The 21,860-nt window shown below is 41.9% G+C and overlaps 1 protein-coding gene across 2 annotated transcripts; it reads left to right on the top strand.

Moving 5' to 3' along the window:
- Positions 1–2,028: 2,028 nt before the first annotated feature.
- selenos (selenoprotein S) lies at positions 2,029–20,624 on the top strand. 2 transcript variants are annotated; one of them, XM_084308004.1, is made up of 6 exons: positions 2,029–2,305; positions 4,902–5,024; positions 11,003–11,109; positions 14,217–14,294; positions 18,335–18,380; positions 19,082–20,624. In XM_084308004.1, the coding sequence occupies exons 1-6, from the start codon at positions 2,200–2,202 to the stop codon at positions 19,159–19,161; spliced, it is 540 nt and encodes a 179-aa protein (XP_084164130.1). In that variant the 5' UTR covers positions 2,029–2,199; the 3' UTR covers positions 19,162–20,624. The 2 variants fall into 2 exon arrangements, with proteins under 2 accessions (XP_084164130.1, XP_084164129.1); XM_084308003.1 differs by having other exon boundaries at positions 18,332–18,380.
- Positions 20,625–21,860: the final 1,236 nt, after the last annotated feature.

The raw sequence follows: 21,860 nt of genomic DNA, 5'->3' as shown, positions 1-21,860 counted from the left end.
TTTCCTGTGACAAAATGGCATCCAATGTAATAAAAAAAAGTCAACCAACGAACTCGATTCTTTCAAGGGTACTACGACTATGCTTGCACCTCATGGTACCAAAGCACCTCAAAGGCGCTAAAAACAAAATTACAAACATCTCAAAACAAACTGGTCAGACTACTGCTTGACCTTACTCCTAGAACCCACCTCACCCCTGCCCACTTTGACAAACTAGGATGGCTTAGAGTAGACGACAGAGTACAGGAACTTGCAATGGGCCTGGTCTACAAGATACACTACACAACCAAGGTACCCATGTACATGTCAAAATACTTCCCAATGGTTAGTGAATACCACGATCACAACACCAGAGGGAGCTCCACAAATCATGTTAAACCCAGATTCGGCTCAAACAAGGGACTAAACACATTTAGCAATTATGCCACATCAATGTGGAACGCCCTACCCACAGCTGTAAAGGAATGTGAATCACTACCCACTTTCAAAACCACTCTCAAAGAACACCTATGGAAGACTGCAATTCGAAACTGGCCCCTGTAAATGTCTTAACACAACCCCCTCCAATGTACAGTAAATGACCAAGTATGGTATTGTCAATGTTCCAATGTACAGTTTTGCTTGTACAGTTGTACAGTGTGTCCCCCCCACCCACCCCTCCTACCCAACCCCTCCCCCCACCCCACCAACCACCTCCAATGTACAGTCCCCCCCCACCTACCCAACCTCCTCCAATGTACAGTTTCTACGTCAAATGTATATACTCTCTTTTTCTGGACTCTTTTTATATCACAAACAGTACTGTATTTGCAAGTCTGGTATGTCATAAATGTATAGATGTAGCAGTACTGTCTATCTGTATGTCATGTATGTCATATATGTTATGATGAATTGAAAATGGGGGACTGATTGATTGAATTGATTGAAAACTTTATTAACAGATTGCAGAATGGGTACAATACAGTACAGCTCAATACACACAATTGTTAAGGGGATGCAGACCAGAGAAAGACTTTCGTCTTGTTTACATCAGGGTCCCCCATTTTCAATTCATCAGGACATATATGACATACATGACATACAGATAGACAGTACTGCTACATAGCGTAACCAGCTCTGGAGCGTAACAGTAAGAAGCATTTTGTATAAAAGTATTCTGTACTTCTGTATGACAACTATTAAAGAAACTTGAAACTACATCTATACATTTATGACATACCAGATTTGCAAATACAGTACTGTTTGTGATACAAAAAGAGTCAAGAAAAGGGAGTATATACATTTGACGTAGAAACTGTACATTGGAGGAGGTTGTGTGGGGTTGTGTGGGGGGGGGTTGGGTACATTGGGATATTGACAACCATACTGGGTAATTTACATTGGAGGTGGGGGGGGGGGGGGGACACTGTATAAACAAGCAAAACTGTACATTGGGGGGGGGGGGGGGAAACACTGTACAAACAAGCAAAATTGTACATTGGAATATTGACAAAACCATACTAGGTAAATTAATGTACATTGGAGGGGGTTGGGTTAGGACATTTACAGGGGCCAGTTTCGAATTGCAGTCTCCCGTAGGTGTCCCTTGAGAGTGGTTTTGAAAGTGGGTAGTGATTCACATTCCTTTACAGCTTTGGGTAGGGCGTTCCACATTGATGTGGCATAATTGCTAAACGTGTTTAGTCCCTTGTTTGAGCCGAATCTGGGTTTAACATGATTTGTGGAGCTCCCTCTGGTGTTGTGATCGTGGTATTCACCTGATGTAAACAAGACGAAAGTCTTTCTCTGGTCTGCATCCCCTTAATAATTGTATGTATTGAGCTGTACTGTACTGTACCCATTCTGCAATTTGTTAATAAAGTTTTCAATCAATCAATCAATCAATCAATCAATCAATCAATCAATCAATCAATCAATCAATCAAGCCCCGACGCCCCGCCCACGCACAGTCAAACCGAGTACAAGCCCCGAAGTCCCGCCTCAAACCGAGTACAAGCCCTGAAGGCTGCTTTCCACGTCATCTTCACTGGTGGAGCTGTGGAGCGCTGCTGTGTACATGGTGGACAAGTGAACTAGACGGGTTGAATAATGAGCAAATCATAACAAGCTATAAAAAAAACAGACCTGATAATAACGTTAACTAGCTCAAGAGAAAATACTTAGTCGTGGTTAGCTAACTAAGTTAACATTTTCTCAGAAATGGATGATGATGAAGTGGACATCGCTGATGTCAACGACGATGACACGGTTGAAATCCATCATCGTCCTCTTGTCAACCAGGACCTGGGTTTCCTCCACTATACTGGTAGGTTTTTAACTACATTTAGCCAACCATGGATTAGCTCACGTTAACGATGTTCACCAGGAGATGATGTATGTGTCTCACTAGTGGCTGTTAGCTAGTAGCAACAAACCTGGTCTGTGTTTCACTAGTGGCTGTTAGCTAGTAGCAACAAGCCTGGTCTGTGTTTCACTAGTGGCTGTTAGCTAGTAGCAACAAACCTGGTCTGTGTCTCACTAGTGGCTGTTAGCTAGTAGCAACAAGCCTGCTCTGTGTTTCACTAGTGGCTGTTAGCTAGTAGCAACAAACCTGGTCTGTGTCTCACTAGTGGCTGTTAGCTAGTAGCAACAAACCTGGTCTGTGTTTCACTAGTGGCTGTTAGCTAGTAGCAACAAGCCTGGTCTGTGTCTCACTAGTGGCTGTTAGCTAGTAGCAACAAGCCTGGTCTGTGTCTCACTAGTGGCTGTTAGCTAGTAGCAACAACAAGCCTGGTCTGCACTGCTAACAACAAGCCTGGTCTGCACTGCTAACAACAAGCCTGGTATGCACTGCTAACAACAAGCCTGGTCTGCACTGCTAACAACAAGCCTGGTCTGCACTGCTAACAACAAGCCTGGTCTGCACTGCTAACAACAAGCCTGGTCTGCACTGCTAACAACAAGCCTGGTCTGCACTGCTAACACTTTCAGTGCCAGCAGGGGGCGCACGATTTAGTGCTTGAATGCCCACCATCCACTTCAATGTTAGCGTTAATAACACAGAATCTATGTTTTAAATTATGGCTATGTGTCTAATCTGCCCGTCGCTTATCAATGACTCGTTTTCCAGTCAACATTGTCGAAGCGGATTGTTTTTTTATCGGTTCATTTTCGTTTTATAGCATTTTGAAAAGCCCTCGTTTTCAAGGAAAATAAAAAGATTCCATGATAAAAGACGTTTACTGGAATATTCTAGAATACACAAAAACGTTGTCATTTTTCGGCCTTATGTGTACGGTCATTATGTGTACCTATGTCGTATGCAGGCTGGGGCCGCGAGCTGAAAATTATCTGAGTTCCTCATCAGCGATTGCGCACACAGCCACACACACATAGGGGAAAAGCTTATATCTCCGTGAAAACAGGTCTGATTATCCTAAGACTGGTAAAATAAATTCCTTACCTGAGATCAGATGTTATCCAAAAAGATTATTCCAATTCCTGATCGCCATTCCAAATATCGATCGCTTTTATTGATCCAACGCTACATACTGTACATATGTATTCCACGTTGTTCTGAGGGTCCACAATGAATCCGATCAGCTCGGGTTACATGCCTTACATACAGGTGTATGCCCAGCCCATATGGGCTTACAAGACACATAAACAATAAGTATATACTAGTATACCTGACAAATTAGTACTTGACAAATGACATATAGACCAAGATGGCCACAAGAAAAAGAAAATACAATAAAACGTAATATAACACAAGCTGTAAGCAATGTATGTAAACAAAGAAACAAGAGGAATTCATATACAATTATATAGGATATAGTGTGTTTTGTCTCAAGTGCCATGCTTTCTCCAAAAATCCTGCAAAACTGAAGATGTCCTCCACAAAAAAACAACTCAACATACAACTCTCAGACTGCCAAAACAAATCCGGATTAACAATTTTTATTTTCTCAAATAAAGCCCTCCTCAAAGCGGTGTACAAAGGACAATAAAAAACAAAATGATATTCATCCTCCACCACTCCCAGATCACATAGAACACACAACCGCTACTACTGGCTTATTGAGTGATTGTTTTTGCCGTTATCCTGTCGAGCTTTAGTGTGTACTGAATACTGATGCCAGGGCAGTATAATAACTTTATCTAATAACATTACCTCCACACTATGTCTGCAGCAGGTCTCTCCGTTTCTCTTTAGGAAAAGATGCTTTGGTGTAGTATTTACTCTCTTGGACTGGCAGCAGTCACCAGGGTCAAAATAATCAGTTCCTCATGTTTGATATAATAATAATAATAATATCTTAAATGTATATAGCGCCTTTCAGGAGACCCTAGTACTAAATGCATGGAAAGTGATACACTGACACTGATGGACTGATGGAGAGTATATTGGTTTTATATACACACAGTACATAGTGATGTCTATAATCTATCTACTGTGCCATGTACATAGTACTACATACACATACTAACTAAATGTACACATTATTAGCATTTCTATTAGATTCTTATACGCAAGACACTTTCTGTAAATAATTGACTATTTTATTTCATCTTATCATTTTATATTTTTTCTTACTACTACTACTACCTATTGTTACCATTTTTGTATTCATTGTTGTTACTTAATTGTGCACTGTTGAGTCTGAGCTCGAAACACCAAAATGTAATTTACCTGCAATGCCCCTGTATTGTTGTGTATTTGACAAATAAAGAACTTGAACTTATTTCTGTTGCCGCGCACTCCCTGTGCATCTAATATGAGGTCCTGTTGTCATCTGTACCATGTAATACTGTAAGTTATTGATATATCTTTGCATTTTCATGAAGACAAATTCCCGTAGGTGGATTGTGTTTGGTGAATAATATGTTTTCAACGCCGACGGGTCTCCTCTCGTCCACAGCGACCGAACTCCTGGCCGAGTATGGCTGGTTACTGATCGTTGTGGTGGTGGGGGTCGTCCTGCTGGTCCAGTACATCAGCAGTAGAGTCAGCCAGCGTCCCAGCAACACTGAACCTGAGACAGGTATGGGTACCCGTATGCTTCCTCTCAATTGATTCTGGTTATTCTTCAATCTAGACTGTACATTTCTATCATCTGGCATCATGCTAATTGATTCTGAAAAATTTATTTGACATTTAAATTCCACGTGGACAACCTTGCCTCCGGTAGAATCTCCCGGAAATTGGCTTCCTGTACTGAAACAGAACCGGCTTTCCTCCCGATCAGTAGGAGGATTGTCCAAGCGGTGTTCTTCAGAGTTCTGGACTGCGGTGATGTAGTTGTGTAGACACACTGCGGCTTCAACTCTTAAACCCTTGAACTCGGTCTGTCACTCAGCCCTCAGATTCATTACTGGTGATAGATATGATACTCGCCATTGATTCAAGATGATTTGTTGTCATATGCACAGTTAAACAGACAAGTTTGCCATACAATGAAAAACGTAGTTTGCTAGTCCGAGAATGAGCAACTTAAATATAAGCACATGCTAAAAATAAGCAGATCTTAAGAAAAAAAGGTAGAAGATGTATACAAGGCACGAGTGAGTGCACGTTCCGTTCACAGTGTAGGATCAAGGGTGTTTGCAAATATAAATATATGGAGGTGACTGGGTCACAGCAGCAGTCAAGAGTGTCTGCCTTAACAGATTACCAGCCATGCCTTACCCCTGTTGAATGCCACCACCCACTTCAATCATAGCGTTGTGAACGCATAAACTATGTATTAAATTATAGCTATGTGTCTAATCTGGCCGTCGCTTATCAATGACTTGTTTGCAGTCAACATTGTCGAAACGGATTGTTTTTTAATCGGTTCATTTCCGTTTTATACCATTTTGAAAAACCCTTGTTTTCGTAAGTTTCCGGAAAATATAAAGATTCTGTGACGGACGCCCTTTACTGGAATATTCTGGAATACACAAAAAACTGTCATTTTTCGGCCTATTTATGAATCGTTTTCAAATAAACGCTAGATTATCGATAGTATATGTGTACTTATGCACACTAGAGAAGCGAGCTGAAAAATCGATTCTCTCATTTCCTGATCAGCGCACACACACACACACACATATCGCACACGCTGATATCTCTGTGAAAACAGCTCTGATTATCCTAAGACTGGTAAAATAGATTCCTTACCTTGAAACTTGAACTTGAAACAGATCAGACGTTCTCCAAAAAGATTATTCCAATTCCTGATCGCCATTCCAAATATCGATCGTGTTTATTGATTCAGCGCTGCAGGGTACTGGAAATATGTATTCCACGCTGTTTTGCGGCTCTGCAATGACTTTTGCTCCCGATCCGATCCCGATCATGTGATTTTGAGTATCTACCGATACCGATCTTTCCCGATCCGATCAAAAAAAGAAAATTTACAATTTTTTTTATTTATTTTTTTAATCCCAATTTCTCACATTACATTCACCCTGAATGTTGACGTTATCCAGGTGAAAAGTTAACTTCATTCAAGCGAGGCATTGCAATCCTTTTTTTTTTTAAAGCAAGTTTTTATTGGTGAAGCAAGTTTGTACAATTACAAAGTCAGAATTATTCATTCACCGTTTTTTTTCCCCTTTTTTTTTTATAATCTACCCCACCCATCCCACCCCCAAACCCACCCCACGGATCAACAGGTAGGGTTACGTACATAACATACAACCAGAGAAAAGGTTAGATTACAGACAGTAATAACAATTGCTACTTACAATGATACAATTAAATTAAATACAAAATACAAAAACAATAACAAAAAAAACAAAAAAAAATATAATAAAAAAAAAAAAAAATAATAATAATAGTAAACAAAAGGAAAATAGTCTGAGTCAGATATGGTACATTAATCAATTATAGAGTATCTACATAGTTATCTGGTGGTATTACATAGTACTGTTGGGCCTGGTTAGATGGGAGGATCACTCAAAGAAGGAAGACACTCAGTCAGGAGGGAGAACAGATAGGCTGTTAAAGTAGGAAATGAACGGCTGCCACTTTTTAAAGAATTTTTCGTTAACTCCTCTAAGTGCATACTTAATCTTCTCTAGTTTTAGAAACGATACCATATCTTTTAGCCAGGCGGAGAAGGGGGGAGGTGTAGACAGTTTCCAGGCTAGGAGTATTCTCCGTCTGGCCAAGAGTGTGGCAAAAGCCAACATGTCAGTATCGTTTGGCTTAATAGGGAGAGGTTCAGCTGGTACGCCGAAAATGGCCAACAGTGGACAGGGCTGTATTGTGGTATCTAGTACTATCGAGAGCACATTAAATATCGAGGACCATAATGGTCTAAGACCCGGGCAGGACCAAAACATGTGAGAGAGATCAGCTTGTGGGCTATTACAGCGGTCACAATTGGGATTGGAGTCTGGGTAGATTTCAGCTAGTCTTGCTTTGCTGTAGTGTACTCTGTGTACCACCTTTAGTTGTATTAGGCTGAGTCTGGCACAAGTGGAGGAGGAATTCACCCTATCCAGTGCTCCCCCCACCACCCCTCTGTCAGTTCCACCCCCATCTCCTCCTCCCACCTGGATCTCGTCTTAGCGCTTTTGTCTTTGATCAAGCACATAGTATTTTGATAAATTTCAGATATAAGCCCTTTTTGGTTTGGTGATAGACCCAAGAGTCTCTCCCAATTTGATTGTTGAGGGGGGCTAGGAAATGAGTCAAATTGTGAACGTACAAAATGACGTATCTGAAGATAACGAAATAAATCGGAGCGTGGAAGACCAAATTGGAGACACGAGCTAAAACTAGAGAAAGTGTCACCGTCATATAGATCCTTGAAACTATTTATTCCAAGTCTGTTCCAGCGTGTAAAAGACGAGTCCAGAGTGGAGGGAACAAACAGGTGGTTATTACTAATAGGCCCCAAGACTGATGCTGCACAGAGTTTGAAGTGGCGACGAAACTGTATCCAAATCTTTAGAGTGGACAGAACAACAGGGTTTGAGGAGTGCCGGGAAGGAGAGAGAGGGAAAGAAGAGTAGACCAGAGCTGCCAGGGAGGATGAACGGCACGATTGCGCTTCTAAGCTACACCAGTCAGTTTCTGGGGTTTTCAACCAAAGAATAATTTTATGGATGTTGACAGACCAGTAGTAGTGCATGAAATTAGGGAGCGCAAGTCCACCTGACCCCCTAGGTCCTTGTAGGATGGCTTTGCCTATTCTAGGGATCTTTCCCCCCCAGATAAAGGCAGATATTGCTTGGTCTATTGTGAGAAAAAAGGATTTGGGTAGAAATAGAGGGAGACATTGAAAGACATACAGGAATTTGGGCAGGATATTCATTTTAACACATTGTACTTTACCGGAGAGTGAGAGGGGCAGGCTGCTCCAACGTTGAAAGTCAGCTTTCATGTTAGTGATTAATGGGGGGAAGTTAGCTTCAAAAATAGAGTTTAAGGTGTGGGTGATCTTTATGCCCAGATATTTAAAGCCCGTCTGTGACAGACGAAAGGGAATGGAAGATTGTGTAATTTGTAAGGCTGAGTTGTTAATGGGGAAACATTCACTTTTATGAAAATTTAGCTTATAGCCTGAGAAAGAGCCAAACTGTCTTAACATAGATTTTATGTGAGGGATGGAGGTAATAGGATGCGTCATATAGAGCAGAAGGTCGTCAGCGTAAAGGGAGACCCTGTGTTCGACTCCGTGACGGGTGATACCACGGAAGTGGGGCGAGGACTTGAGTGCAATGGATAGAGGTTCAGCGGCGACGGCAAACAATAACGGAGACAAAGGACAACCCTGGCGTGTCCCTCTGGAAAGTGGGAAATAAGGGGAGTTTATAGAGTTGGTAGTGACACAGGCCAAGGGGGCGGAGTAGAGTAGCCGGACCCATGAGATAAATGTGTCCCCAAACCCAAATTTCTGCAGAGTCGTGAACAAGTATTACCACTCCACGCGGTCAAAGGCCTTCTCCGCATCCAGGCATTGCAATCCTTGACATAAATCATTTGATGTATAATTAAATCAAAGGAAATGCGTTTTGGGTCTGAGAGTGTGGCTGGTCTGCCGTTCTGCAGCTGGATACTATTGGTTTGTTTTGGCAAAATTCTTCTGCTGTGTGACAATAAATAAATGAATGATGATATGCAATTTAAAACCAAAACTAAGGCCTCAGTATGAGTTTAAGACGTGAACATGGTCATGTTTGTTTAAAAAAAAAAAAAAAATGCCTTTTTTTTTTTTTTTTTTTTGCCGATCCCGATCTTCGGAAAATCACGTGATCGGATCGGGACATCCCTAATTTTAACGTGTGGCAATGCGACCACAGGGCCCCGACTAATCCCCGGCGCTGAATGAGTTAATTATATTGTGTGCTCTCCTGGTGACCCTAGAGCAGACCTGGGCATTGTACGGCCGGCCCGCGGGATGATTCTGACCGGCCCGCGAAAGATTACATGATAATAATTTTTTTTTTTTTTTACTTTTTTTTCTTCATGTCAACGTTCACACGCACAATATACCTTTACCTAGGATTTGACTTGATTCAACAACAAAGCAGTCGGGGCAAGCTGAAAACGGTGGAAAGTGTGGTTATTTGAAGTTTGGATTTCTTTTTTCACAACTGAGGTAGGTAGATTAAATTTTTAGAGACTAAAGTACAGAAAAAAGGTACCGTTGGGTACCGGTATCAATTCACAGGTACCGGTACCGTATCGGTTCAAATGTGAACGGTACCCATCCCTACTGAACACACAACTGCAGGGCAAGGGCATTTTTGCTCATGAAATGCATAGCCATGTGAAAGCCTTCATGACAAATTAATTTCAAGGCAACTAGGCAGCAACAATCTCAAACACATGAAAACCCTGAAAGAAGTCAAACCATCAGCTGATCACCGGCACAGGTACTCATCCATGTTGGGAGCACTGCATGATGAATTTTCAAGGCGTTTTCAAGATTTCAAAAAGGTTGAGGATGAAATGCAGCTGGTTTCCTCTCCCTTTACCTGCAGTGTTGATAGTGCACCCACTGATGTTCAGCTTGAACTCATTGACCTGCAGTCTGATTCACTACTGAAAGAGCACTTTAAGTCAGCATCACTGCTAGAGTTCTACTCTGCTCTCAAGGAGGAGAACTTTCCAAACATGAGGAGACATGCTCAGAAGATGTTGGTTCTCTTTGGATCCACCTATATGTGAACAGACATTCTCAGTCATGACGTTTACCAAGTCCAGGTACAGATCCTCTCTCACTGATGAACATCTGGCAGCTGTGCTTCGCATCTCCACCTCAGACATGCAACCTGACTTTGATGGACTTGTTAAAGCTCAACAGAGACTGGATTTCTCACACTGAATGAAAAAAAAGAGCTGAAGAACACTAAAATGTGGAAATATAACAAGTGAAATGGGACACTTGATCTTTTTTTTTTCTTTTTTTTTGCACAGTTCTGAAAACATTAAATGTTTAATATAGGCATGTAAAGTAAAAAAGGCTACTGGGACACTTTTCTTTACACAGTTCAGTGACATGTCTTGTTTATTTTGGCTATAAGATGATGTGATGTCTTTAGAAAGCTAAGAAAATCCTTGTTTCAATAGTATATGAAACTCAAAAGAATAACTTTATTTGTATAGCACTTTTTCATACATGCCCTTTGTTATTAATGTTTCACATTTTGTTTATCATTTTGGAAATAAATTCTATTTGAATAAATGATATTTTTTAAAGCTAACCTCACCCTTTAATTGCCAAATAATAACATACACTCTTACCAGGGGTCAAAACAATGCCATTTACTGCTTTTTATATAGAAATAAAATGTATATTATGCATAATTGAGTTTGGAATATTGGCCCGGCCCACCAACATATTTTCAGTTGCTCATTCGGCCCCCCGGGAAAAATAATTGCCCACCCCTGCCCTAGAGTGAGCCGCAGCTCTCCTGGCTGCAAATCCATCAAGACGGGTTGAAAAGAACTAGAATGATCCTTTTTAAATGTGGTGTACCTCGCAGCCCTAATGCTGACCCCCTAACACCATGTCTTGTTCAGATACGGTGACAGTTGTGAGAAGACAAGAGGGACTGGACGCTTCCAGGAAGAGGATGCAGGAAGAGCTTGATGCCAAAGCAGCACTGTTCAGAGAGAGGCAACTACAGGTCAGTTCACTGTTCAGAGAGAGGCAACTACAGGTCAGTTCACTGTTCAGAGAGAGGCAACTACAGGTCAGTTCACTGTTCAGAGAGAGGCAACTACAGGTCAGTTCACTGTTCAGAGAGAGGCAACTACAGGTCAGTTCACTGTTCAGAGAGAGGCAACTACAGGTCAGTTCACTGTTCAGAGAGAGGCAACTACAGGTCAGTTCACTGTTCAGAGAGAGGCAACTACAGGTCAGTTCACTGTTCAGAGAGAGGCAACTACAGGTCAGTTCACTGTTCAGAGAGAGGCAACTACAGGTCAGTTCACTGTTCAGAGAGAGGCAACTACAGGTCAGTTCACTGTTCAGAGAGAGGCAACTACAGGTCAGTTCACTGTTCAGAGAGAAGCAACTACAGGTCAGTTCACTGTTCAGAGAGAGGCAACTACAGGTCAGTTCACTGTTCAGAGAGAGGCAACTACAGGTCAGTTCACTGTTCAGAGAGAGGCAACTACAGGTCAGTTCACTGTTCAGAGAGAAGCAACTACAGGTCAGTTCACTGTTCAGAGAGAGGCAACTACAGGTCAGTTCAGAGAGAAGCAACTACAGGTCAGTTCACTGTTCAGAGAGAGGCAACTACAGGTCAGTTCAGAGAGAAGCAACTACAGGTCAGTTCACTGTTCAGAGAGAGGCAACTACAGGTCAGTTCACTGTTCAGAGAGAGGCAACTACAGGTCAGTTCACTGTTCAGAGAGAGGCAACTACAGGTCAGTTCACTGTTCAGAGAGAGGCAACTACAGGTCAGTTCACTGTTCAGAGAGAAGCAACTACAGGTCAGTTCACTGTTCAGAGAGAGGCAACTACAGGTCAGTTCACTGTTCAGAGAGAGGCAACTACAGGTCAGTTCACTGTTCAGAGAGAGGCAACTACAGGTCAGTTCACTGTTCAGAGAGAAGCAACTACAGGTCAGTTCACTGTTCAGAGAGAGGCAACTACAGGTCAGTTCAGAGAGAAGCAACTACAGGTCAGTTCACTGTTCAGAGAGAGGCAACTACAGGTCAGTTTAGAGAGAAGCAACTACAGGTCAGTTCACTGTTCAGAGAGAGGCAACTACAGGTCAGTTCAGAGAGAAGCAACTACAGGTCAGTTCACTGTTCAGAGAGAAGCAACTACAGGTCAGTTCAGAGAGAAGCAACTACAGGTCATTTCACTGTTCAGAGAGAGGCAACTACAGGTCAGTTTACTCTTCAGAGAGAAGCAACTACAGGTCAGTTCAGAGAGAAGCAACTACAGGTCAGTTCACTGTTCAGAGAGAGGCAACTACAGGTCAGTTCACTGTTCAGAGAGGCAACTACAGGTCAGTTCACTGTTCAGAGAGAAGCAACTACAGGTCAGTTCAGAGAGAAGCAACTACAGGTCAGTTCAGAGAGAAGCAACTACAGGTCAGTTCACTGTTCAGAGAGAAGCAACTACAGGTCAGTTCACTGTTCAGAGAGAAGCAACTACAGGTCAGTTCACTGTTCAGAGAGAGGCAACTACAGGTCAGTTCACTGTTCAGAGAGAAGCAACTGTTCACTGCTTCCCATACTGACTGGCTGACAGATACAATAGATACAATAGATGACGTACTGTCATGCACTTGTCCTAATAAACTAACCTACACTGTAGCACTCAACACTTTGATGAACATTGTTGCTCAGCTTGTGCCCTTCCTAATGGCTTGTCGTACAGAACATGTAAGTCGCTTTGGATAAAAGCGTCAGCTAAATGAAGCCCAGAAAATTATCTTTCAGCAACGCCCTGCTTCACACTCCTATAGTTGACCACTAGGAGCTGCCCAGTACAACCACAGTCTTGACACTGTTGACCACTAGGAGCTGCCCAGTACAACCACAGTCTTGACACTGTTGACCACTAGGAGCTGCCCAGTACAACCACAGTCTTGACACTGTTGACCACAAGGAGCTCATGATTTATGATTACCTGACCTCATGATTACCTGACCTCACGATTGTTTTTAAATGCCTTCGATTTTATGTTTTGTAATGTATTGGGGTGAATTAGGCATCTGCTCATTGAAATGTGTTCATAATGTGACACTATATACTAGGGGTGTAAAGGTACACGTACCGAACCAAACCGTTTCAGTGTGTACCGTACCATACCGAATGGCTGTGTAGTGTACCGAACGAATACAACGGTATGTTAACCAGGGGCTGTTTTTTCACAATCTAATATAATTATTATTATTTTTTAATTTGTTTACAAGTCGATTATTAATTTCAATATAGAATATTCGTTGACAGGCGGTCGGATGGCGTAGCGGAGATTGCGCTTGTCACCAATGCAAGAGGCTGCGGTCTCGACTCCCGGAGTCAGCATTGCCTGCGGCTTGGGCCGATCGTCATACTAACTCGTTTGGCTGAGTTAGTGGGAGGGAAGTCGAGGGTGGTAATCTGGCGTTGTGGACAGGTCAGGCCTGGGCGCTTGCTCAGCGGAGGCAGGACTTGATGAAGGCAACGTGACCTCCCACGCGTTACGCTTCACCAATGAGAGTCCTCGCTGCCAGGTGAAAAAAGAGCCACTGGCTGCCTGTCTCCACATGTGTCGGAGGAAGCGTGCGGATGACTTCAGGGTTCCCTTGTACCGACCAGTAGGAGGAACATGCGCACAACAACCAGGTAGGGGAGGGGGGAATTGGCATAACGATTAAATTGGGGTGGGGAGAAAAAAATAGAAAAAATCAGGCGGAGAAAAAGAGGATTACAAAAAAAAATAAAAAATCGTTGACAGCCCTACAAGTACAATTAGTTACTGCACACTACATCACCCCTGAGTGGAACATGGAAAGCCAAACTTTCCCCCACTGTACTGAAAACCCGTACCGAACCTTGACTTCAAAACCGAGGTACGTACCGAACCGTGGTTTTTGTGTTTGTGTACCGTTACACCCCTACTATATACTGTATGTGTACGCCCCAGCCCCACCACAGATGACCTGAGAACCCATGGGACACAGTGACTGACGTTTGAATAACACTGATTTTTTAGCTCCGAGCAAGAATAGTGTCCTTCCTCTAAGATCTGAACTGAGTGGCAACATGTTTTGTTTCCGTGTTTTGTGAACAGCTTGAGGAGGAGAAAAGGAGACAGAAAATTGAGTCGTGGGACAAGAAGGATGGGAAGGGTTACAAAGCAAGTCCACAGGTAACAGTTTGTCTGGTCGTCTGATTCTTCTCATCAGGTAATAGTAGAAGTTGTATTTTTTGTAGGGATGCACCGTTATGAAAATTTGCCACAGATACCGATTGTTCAACTAACACAATCGGCCGATACCGATACCGATATTTGTGGCAAAAAAATATTAAAATTATAAAAAGAAAATTATATATAATTTTTTTAATTTTAATTTTTTTTATGACACTACTGTATATTTGTATGTCTCTAAATGTTTTGATGAATTTAAAATGGAGGACTGTTATGTAAAAAAGCCAAAAGTATTTTTCTGGTCTTCATCCTCCAGTCCACTGAGCTGTACTGTATTGTACCCATTCTGCAATCTGTTAATAAAGTTTTCAATCAATCAGACAAATGTATAGAAAAGCTTTTATTATAACCATATAACAAAACATTATATTATTGTTTATGAAAATGTTTTAGCCCTATGCTTGACTATTATTTTAGGCATGGCAAAAAATAAAATTATAAAATGAATAAATAAAATATTAAATAAATAGGCTACACGTCTCTCTTTTTGTGTTACAAATTGTGCTCACCGATATGAACATAGGCCTCTTTACTTACTTAAAAAAAGGAAACATCAAGAAATATGTTTATGGTATTAATTCCACCATGCCATGTGTGTTTTTATTTTATAATGCTCATGAGTCATGATTATTGCTCAAGTCTGAGTCATACAATACTCACTGGCTTGCTCAAGACTTGTTTATGAGTTTTTTTTTTTTTTTTTTTTAATCTTTTTCCCCCTCCATTTTCCTCCGATTTTTCTCCCATCCGAATGTTAGTCGTATACCAATTCCCAATCCCCTTCCTGGTCGCTGCGCACTTACCCCCCACAGTCGGATCATCTGGGAGAGTGGAGGCTATCACGTGCTTCCTCCGACACACGTCCAGCCAATCAACCGCTTCTTTTCACCTGGCAGCGCGGATCCTCCCTGAGAGGGCGTAGCGTGTGGAAGGATCACACTATCCCACTCAGGTCCTATCCGCGCTTAGCAGGCGCCCCGACCGAACTGTAGGAGTCGCTGTTTACAACGACCCGGACCCACCCCGCCAGCTTCTCCCACCCTCTAATACAGCCAATTGTATTAGTGTGAACGGCCAGCCAAGCTGGTGACAACCCTGGAGCTGTGAGCTGGATTCGAACAGGCGAATCCAGCTCACAGCTCCGGGGTTGGTGACGAACGCAATCTCCGCTACGCCACCTAACCGCACTGTTTATGAGTTTTAATAAGAGAGCACTATCTCTCTCAACCAAAGCAATGCAGGTAGATGGCAACAGAACTATTTTGATTGTCGATTCTGCCAATTACGTCACCGCTTGCACCTGCCTCTGCTGTTCTTACCACCAATCGGCAAGCGCTTATTCGTTTTTTACTTCCGGGAAGTCCGCCATTGATTTACACGAGATCAACAACAAACAGACCGTAGCTAATAACGCTAGCTCCCAGCCGGCCACGAGTAGACTACCGGAGCTCCGCAAGGAGTACCAAACGAGGCATGATGATTTTACTGCAACGAATGTTATAATAAAAGCTTTTCTATACATTTGTCTGATTGAAAACTTTATTAACAGATTGCAGAATGGGTACAATTCAGTACGGGCTCTCTGAGCAAAGGAAGGAACTGAAATATGAATGACCAACAATGCTATATGGTCGGGTAAATATGCTGTTATTGAACGTGTAACTATATGTAACGTTAATTAATGCCACAAAACGAATGCCTTTGTTAATCATAAGTCACTTTGATGCAGTAGCGTATGGGGGTGGGTTTGTGCAGGTCGCTTGACTGAAACTTTTTTCAAAGTTTGAACGTGTGGATCAGATTGACGCGACACAAATTGATGGATATTTATCGGCCACTGCCATCTGCAAATTTGAGCTTATAGGCCGATGGCAGTCAACAAGGCACTTATCAGCCGATACCGATACCCAACCGATATATCGGTGCACCCCTAATTTCTTGTATTTAATTATTTATTTATTTATTAACAGAGTTAAACAAAAGTAGAAGTTAGAAGCCTAGAGGCTTATGGAGAACTTCCCCTGTTTTGTAAAATCAAAACATACAAAAATATACATATTATTTAAAAAATACCAGTAATACATTCAAAAGATGTGTTAACACAAACATACATACACACAGTACATACATGCATAAACTGTATACTGCGTACATAATACATAACCACCCACATAACCAAATGCATACCTACATGTATGACCTATTTATCTATCTACTACTTTTGGATATGAGCATTTTTTTGTAGTTTACTTAAAAAATAAGCAGAGATGGAGATTTCCTCAGCATAGGATCAGCTGCATTCCAAAGATTGTACCCTCTATACCTAACTGAGAACTGTCTAAGTGAAGTACCACAATAAGGTAAAGTTAAACTACTCAACCAGTTCAAAGTAACTGGAATTATCCTTTTAAAGCTGTAATATTTCGGACAGCTTTTTTTACACTTTCAAAAACTTCTCATGACCACTCGATCAACCGTGCACCAAAACCTATTTTATAAACCTATGCATAAAAAGTATTTTTGTAAACCAGTCGGGCATGTATCCCTGCTTCCCATATGGAATGCACCTGATTGGTGAATTATGTGCTGGTGCTCTAGTGCGACACCTTGTGGCTGGAATTTATCTGTAGCATCTTTGAATCAGGAATTCTACTTCTGGTCTTAAAGTCACTGCTCGGTGCTACCATTTCCACACACGTGCAAATCACCACAGGCAGGTCTCTGCTACGGCTGAAGTGTAACAAAATGTAAAAAGACCATTTGAGCCAATTGAGAGGCTCGCCTGACTTGTAACTGATGATATAGTCATTTACAGATCTATGTACAGATTTACAGATCTATGTATGGATTTACAGATCTGTGTACGGATTTACAGATCTATGTACAGATTTGGATTTACAGATCTATGTACAGATTTACAGATCTATGTACAGTATGGATTTACTGATCTATATACATATTTACAGATCTATGTACAGTATGGATTTACAGATCTGTGATTTACAGATCATGGATTTACAGATCTATTTACAGATGTATGTACAGTATGGATTTACAGATCTGCGTACGGATTTACAGATATGCATACAGATTTACAGATCTTTGTACAGATAATTTTGGAACAATAATGCCCCCATAGATTGGTGTTACCTTAACGCTACAGTAGCCATGGTAGCATGGCCTAGCCCCACACTGTAGTGCTACCTTAATGCTACAGTAGCCATGGTAGCATGGCCTAACCCCACACTGTAATGCTACCTTAACGCTACAGTAGCCACTAGCCAATAAGCCATGGTAGCATGGCCTAGCCCCACACTGTAGTGCTATCTGTATGTGTGTGAGTGTATGTATGTGTGAGTGAGTATGTATGTGTGAATGAGTAATGTATGTGTGAGTGTATTTTGTGAGTGAGTATGCATTTTGTGAGTATGTGTGAGTGAGTAATGTGTGTGAGTGAGTATGTATTTTGTGAGTATATGTGTGAGTGAGTATGTATTGTGAGTGAGTATGTGAGTGTGTATTTTGTGAGTGTGTGTGAGTCAGTGTGTATGTGTGAGTGAGTGTATGTATGTGTAGTGTGATCGTATGTGTGCGAGTGTGTATGTGGGATCGTATGGGCATCATAAAGCGCTTTGGGGAGTTGGATGACCCGTCAGAATGCGTTCTATAAATGCAGTCCATTTACCATTGGTGTCCTGTCAGAACTGGGATCGTTGTCTGTTCCCGCTCGTCAAATCGCAGCGTTTGTCCCACATTGGCGAATAAAGTGATTCTGATTCGGATGCTCTGATGATGTCTTTTCTTGTTGGGTGAAAGCGCACATCATTGAGCGGTAGAGAAACATACAATACATCGCCTTACATTTGTTCCTTTCATATGCTAAATGGAAAATATACCTTCTGATGTTAATACCGGAGATCTGTACTGTACTGTGTTTGTTGTCTGGTGGCCTCCTGGTGAACCTCTCTGTCACTCAGCAGGACTCCGACGAGGCCGGCTCGTCCAAGAAGGGCCTACGGGGCAGCGGTGAGTAGTTCTGTTCTCCCTCAGAATGTACCTGTCCTCTGTACCAAGAGCCTCTCCCTCAGAATGTACCTGTCCTCTGTACTAACAGCCTCTCCCTCAGAATGTACCTGTCCTCTGTACTAACAGCCTCTCCCTCAGAATGTACCTGTCCTCTGTACTAACAGCCTCAGAATGTACCTGTCCTCTGTACTAACAGCCTCTTCTATGTCCTGAGTGCCAGCAGCCTACATTCTATTCTATTGTGTCCTGAGAGCCAGCAGCCTACATTCTATTGTCCTGAGAGCCAGCAGCCTATATTCTATTGTCCTGAGAGCCAGCAGCCTACATTCTATTCTATTGTCCTGAGAGCCAGCAGCCTACATTCTATTGTGTCCTGAGAGCCAGTAGCCTACATTCTATTTTATTGTGTCCTGAGAGCCAGTAGCCTACATTCTATTTTATTGTGTCCTGAGAGCCAGCAGCCTACATTCTCTTGTGTCCTGAGAGCCAGTAGCCTACATTCTATTCTATTGTGTCCTGAGAGCCAGGAGCCTACATTCTATTTTATTGTGTCCTGAGAGCCAGGAGCCTACATTCTATTCTCTTGTGTCCTGAGAGCCAGGAGCCTACATTATATTCTCTTGTGTCCTGAGAGCCAGCAGCCTACATTCTATTGTGTCCTGAGTGCCAGCAGCCTACATTCTGCCCTGTGTGTCTTCCAGGCTATAATCCTCTGAGTGGGGGCGGTGGAGCCAGCGTCTCCTTTAGACCCGCGAGGAGAGGGCCATCAGCTGGTGGATGAGGTTAAAGCAGGTTGGAGCCACCGGGTCACCATGACCTGTGACCTCTAACCCAGTGACCTCCAGGGGAGCACACACTGATCTACTGAAGGAAGCTCACAGCGCTCACTGAGCCTTCACAGTTACCGATAAACTCATTGATTTATTCTGTATAGTTCACCCCCCCATCCCACCACTTGTTTATTCAGCCGGTTTGACTATTTTGCCTTAATGGGATAAGTTACAGTACATGACTTATAAAGCAGTGGGACACGAGGACAGGTTTCTGGGCAGCTCTGTGGGCAACAGCTGCATCAGGATGGCTTTACTCACACACCTGTTGCCAGGAAACATCTGACCCTGTCTCACTTTGTTACCTGTTTAGTGTTGCCCATCTAGATGGCCCAAAAAGTTGCCTTGTGTACCACCACCCTTAGCCTGTTTTATGTTTTTAACCAGGTACTAGTTGCAATGTACTGTTTGTGTAACTATCTCTATATTTGCACTACAATTAACCAAAAGAAAACATGTTGACTTTGTTGGCATTCTTCACTCATGGCATTCTTCACATGTTAGCTTGTTGTTTCCATGAGTAATGCTAACATGTTAGCTTGTTGTTTCCATGAGTAATGCTAACATGTTAGCTTGTTGGTTCCATGAGTAATCCTAACATGTTAGCTTGTTGTTTCTAATGCTAATGGTGTTGACAAAATGTTTTCAAGCATTAATTCAAACTCGGTAATATAATCTGATTACTTTTGGATTACATTACCTCCATAATCCAGAGAGAATAGAATTGTTACAGTATCCTCTATTTTTAGATGTTCACTTCTGTTTTGAGTAATACAATAGTTTCCTTAAAATTCTTCCTCAATACTTATCTTGCTGTCAAACTGAATACCGTTTCCCCCGTTAGTTGTAATTGGGATTACTTTGACCTTTTCGGCGTGTGCCATACTCAACCCTGGCAACAAGTGTCATCACAATGTACAGGACCTGTCTTTGCTCTTCTGTCATCTTCTATGAGGGGTAACTGTGTCGGCGTGTGGGATCTAAAGCTTCTGATGATGTCACTCCTGTAAATGGTGGTTTCACCAGTGGGACTGACTGATGAGTTTCAGTGTTGGTGTGTGTGTATGTGTCTGTTTTGATCAGTTTCCATTGTCATTCTGAATGTGTGCCACCATGGCCTGAGAGTAGACACCATATAGACGCAAAACAGTTTAATTAAATATATACTATGTTTATGCTTTTGTTTTCTCTCTATGGTAGACACTAGCAGGTCGGTTCTGCTTTGTACTGCACTTCTCTTTAGTAATGGCCATGCTATTATTACATCCATTATGTTGAAGAATAGGTTACAGCTGATTATATAGCTACTGATGTTTTGATCATATTGTAATCTGTCGAGATCTGTGGTCAATGTAGGATGGGAAATTAATAATTAAATTCATATTTTTTACGCAATAAAGATATTGTAGTACTATATTTTGAGTGTTTATTTCTTGTTGGATAAATGGTGCATTTTATATAGTGCTTTTATCCAAAGTGCTTTACCATTGTGTTCCTCACGTTCACTCATTCACTCACACAACGATGGGGGCGGCAACGTGCTCATTGGGAGCAATTAAGAGGTTAAGTGTCTTGCTCAAGGACACTTCAACGCGCAGGAGCGGGAATCGAACCGGGAACCTTGCGGCGACCAGACGGCCGCTCTACCTGGATAAGGTTCACGACTGTTACGTCGTTGTTGTTTCCAGCCGGTCCACCTCGCTTGAAATTGCAATGTATTTCCAATGGAACCATTTCTAAATCGTTTAGTTTAAAACAAATAAAGCATGAACATTGGCATGGTGTACCTTTCTGTGTGTATTCATCCACAATCTATATCTCAACATGAAACTATTAGCAATTAATCTTAAAATAATGACGTATACTTTTATTTCAACCAAACATGCCTAAACAATAATGTTAGTGATGGAAGGGAACTCCTTTTGTGCAAAAATGGAAAGCTTGCCAATGTTCACGTGGCAGAATTATTACAATAGCCGATAATACATTTTCCCCAATGATAAATCCCTATACGGGTGGACTGTGGGAAACTAATGTGACGTCAGACTACACCTCCTTATATGGGGACGGATAATAATGTCTTGACTATTGTATAACTTGTCCAAACAAATGCTACAAAGTGCTTAACGGATACATGAGAAACAGCCATCGGAGAAAACGGCTTTGTAATTTATTTGATAAAAGTACATAAAATACAAATTCAAAGATAAGATTTTTTTTTTCAGTGATTCATCCTTCATGTGGATATAATGACTAAAACTAATATTCAGTCGGTCCACAAAATGTCTCCCACAGTCTGGTGCAGGCCTAGGCCAGGGGAGTAATGTCTCCCAGACTGTCTGGTGCAGGCCTAGGCTAGGGGAGAGGCGTCTGGCGCAGGCCTAGGCTAGAGCAGTAATGATCAATAATCAGAATGTTACAGAATCAAGAATTCTCATTTTTTTTTTTTTTTTTTTTTTTTTAATTAAACATGATCAACGATTCTCATTCTCTTCACTGGGTTCAAGTTTCAAGTTTGTTTATTATTTGACACAATAAAATACATGTACTTTACGGTGAAATGCTTGGTTCTGTATGAGCCCCTGGGAGTGTGCTTCATACAGTAAAAAAGTAAGTAAAAGAGGAATATACAATCTCTAAAGTACAGCCT

The sequence above is a fragment of the Notolepis coatsorum genome, assembly GCF_963971535.1.
Source record: "Notolepis coatsorum genome assembly, chromosome: 2".
Lineage (NCBI taxonomy): Eukaryota > Metazoa > Chordata > Actinopteri > Aulopiformes > Paralepididae > Notolepis > Notolepis coatsorum.
This window is presented reverse-complemented; position numbering and strand designations above follow the sequence as displayed.

Bases quoted from the DNA above. Each gene is read 5' to 3' on its own strand.
- selenos (XM_084308003.1), top strand. From the start codon at position 2,200: ATGGATGATGATGAAGTGGACATCGCTGATGTCAACGACGATGACACG. The intron at 11,110-14,216 runs GTCAGTTCACTG...TTTTGTGAACAG, and splicing joins TCAGAGAGAGGCAACTACAG to CTTGAGGAGGAGAAAAGGAG. The intron at 14,295-18,331 runs GTAACAGTTTGT...TCTGTCACTCAG, and splicing joins GTTACAAAGCAAGTCCACAG to CAGGACTCCGACGAGGCCGG.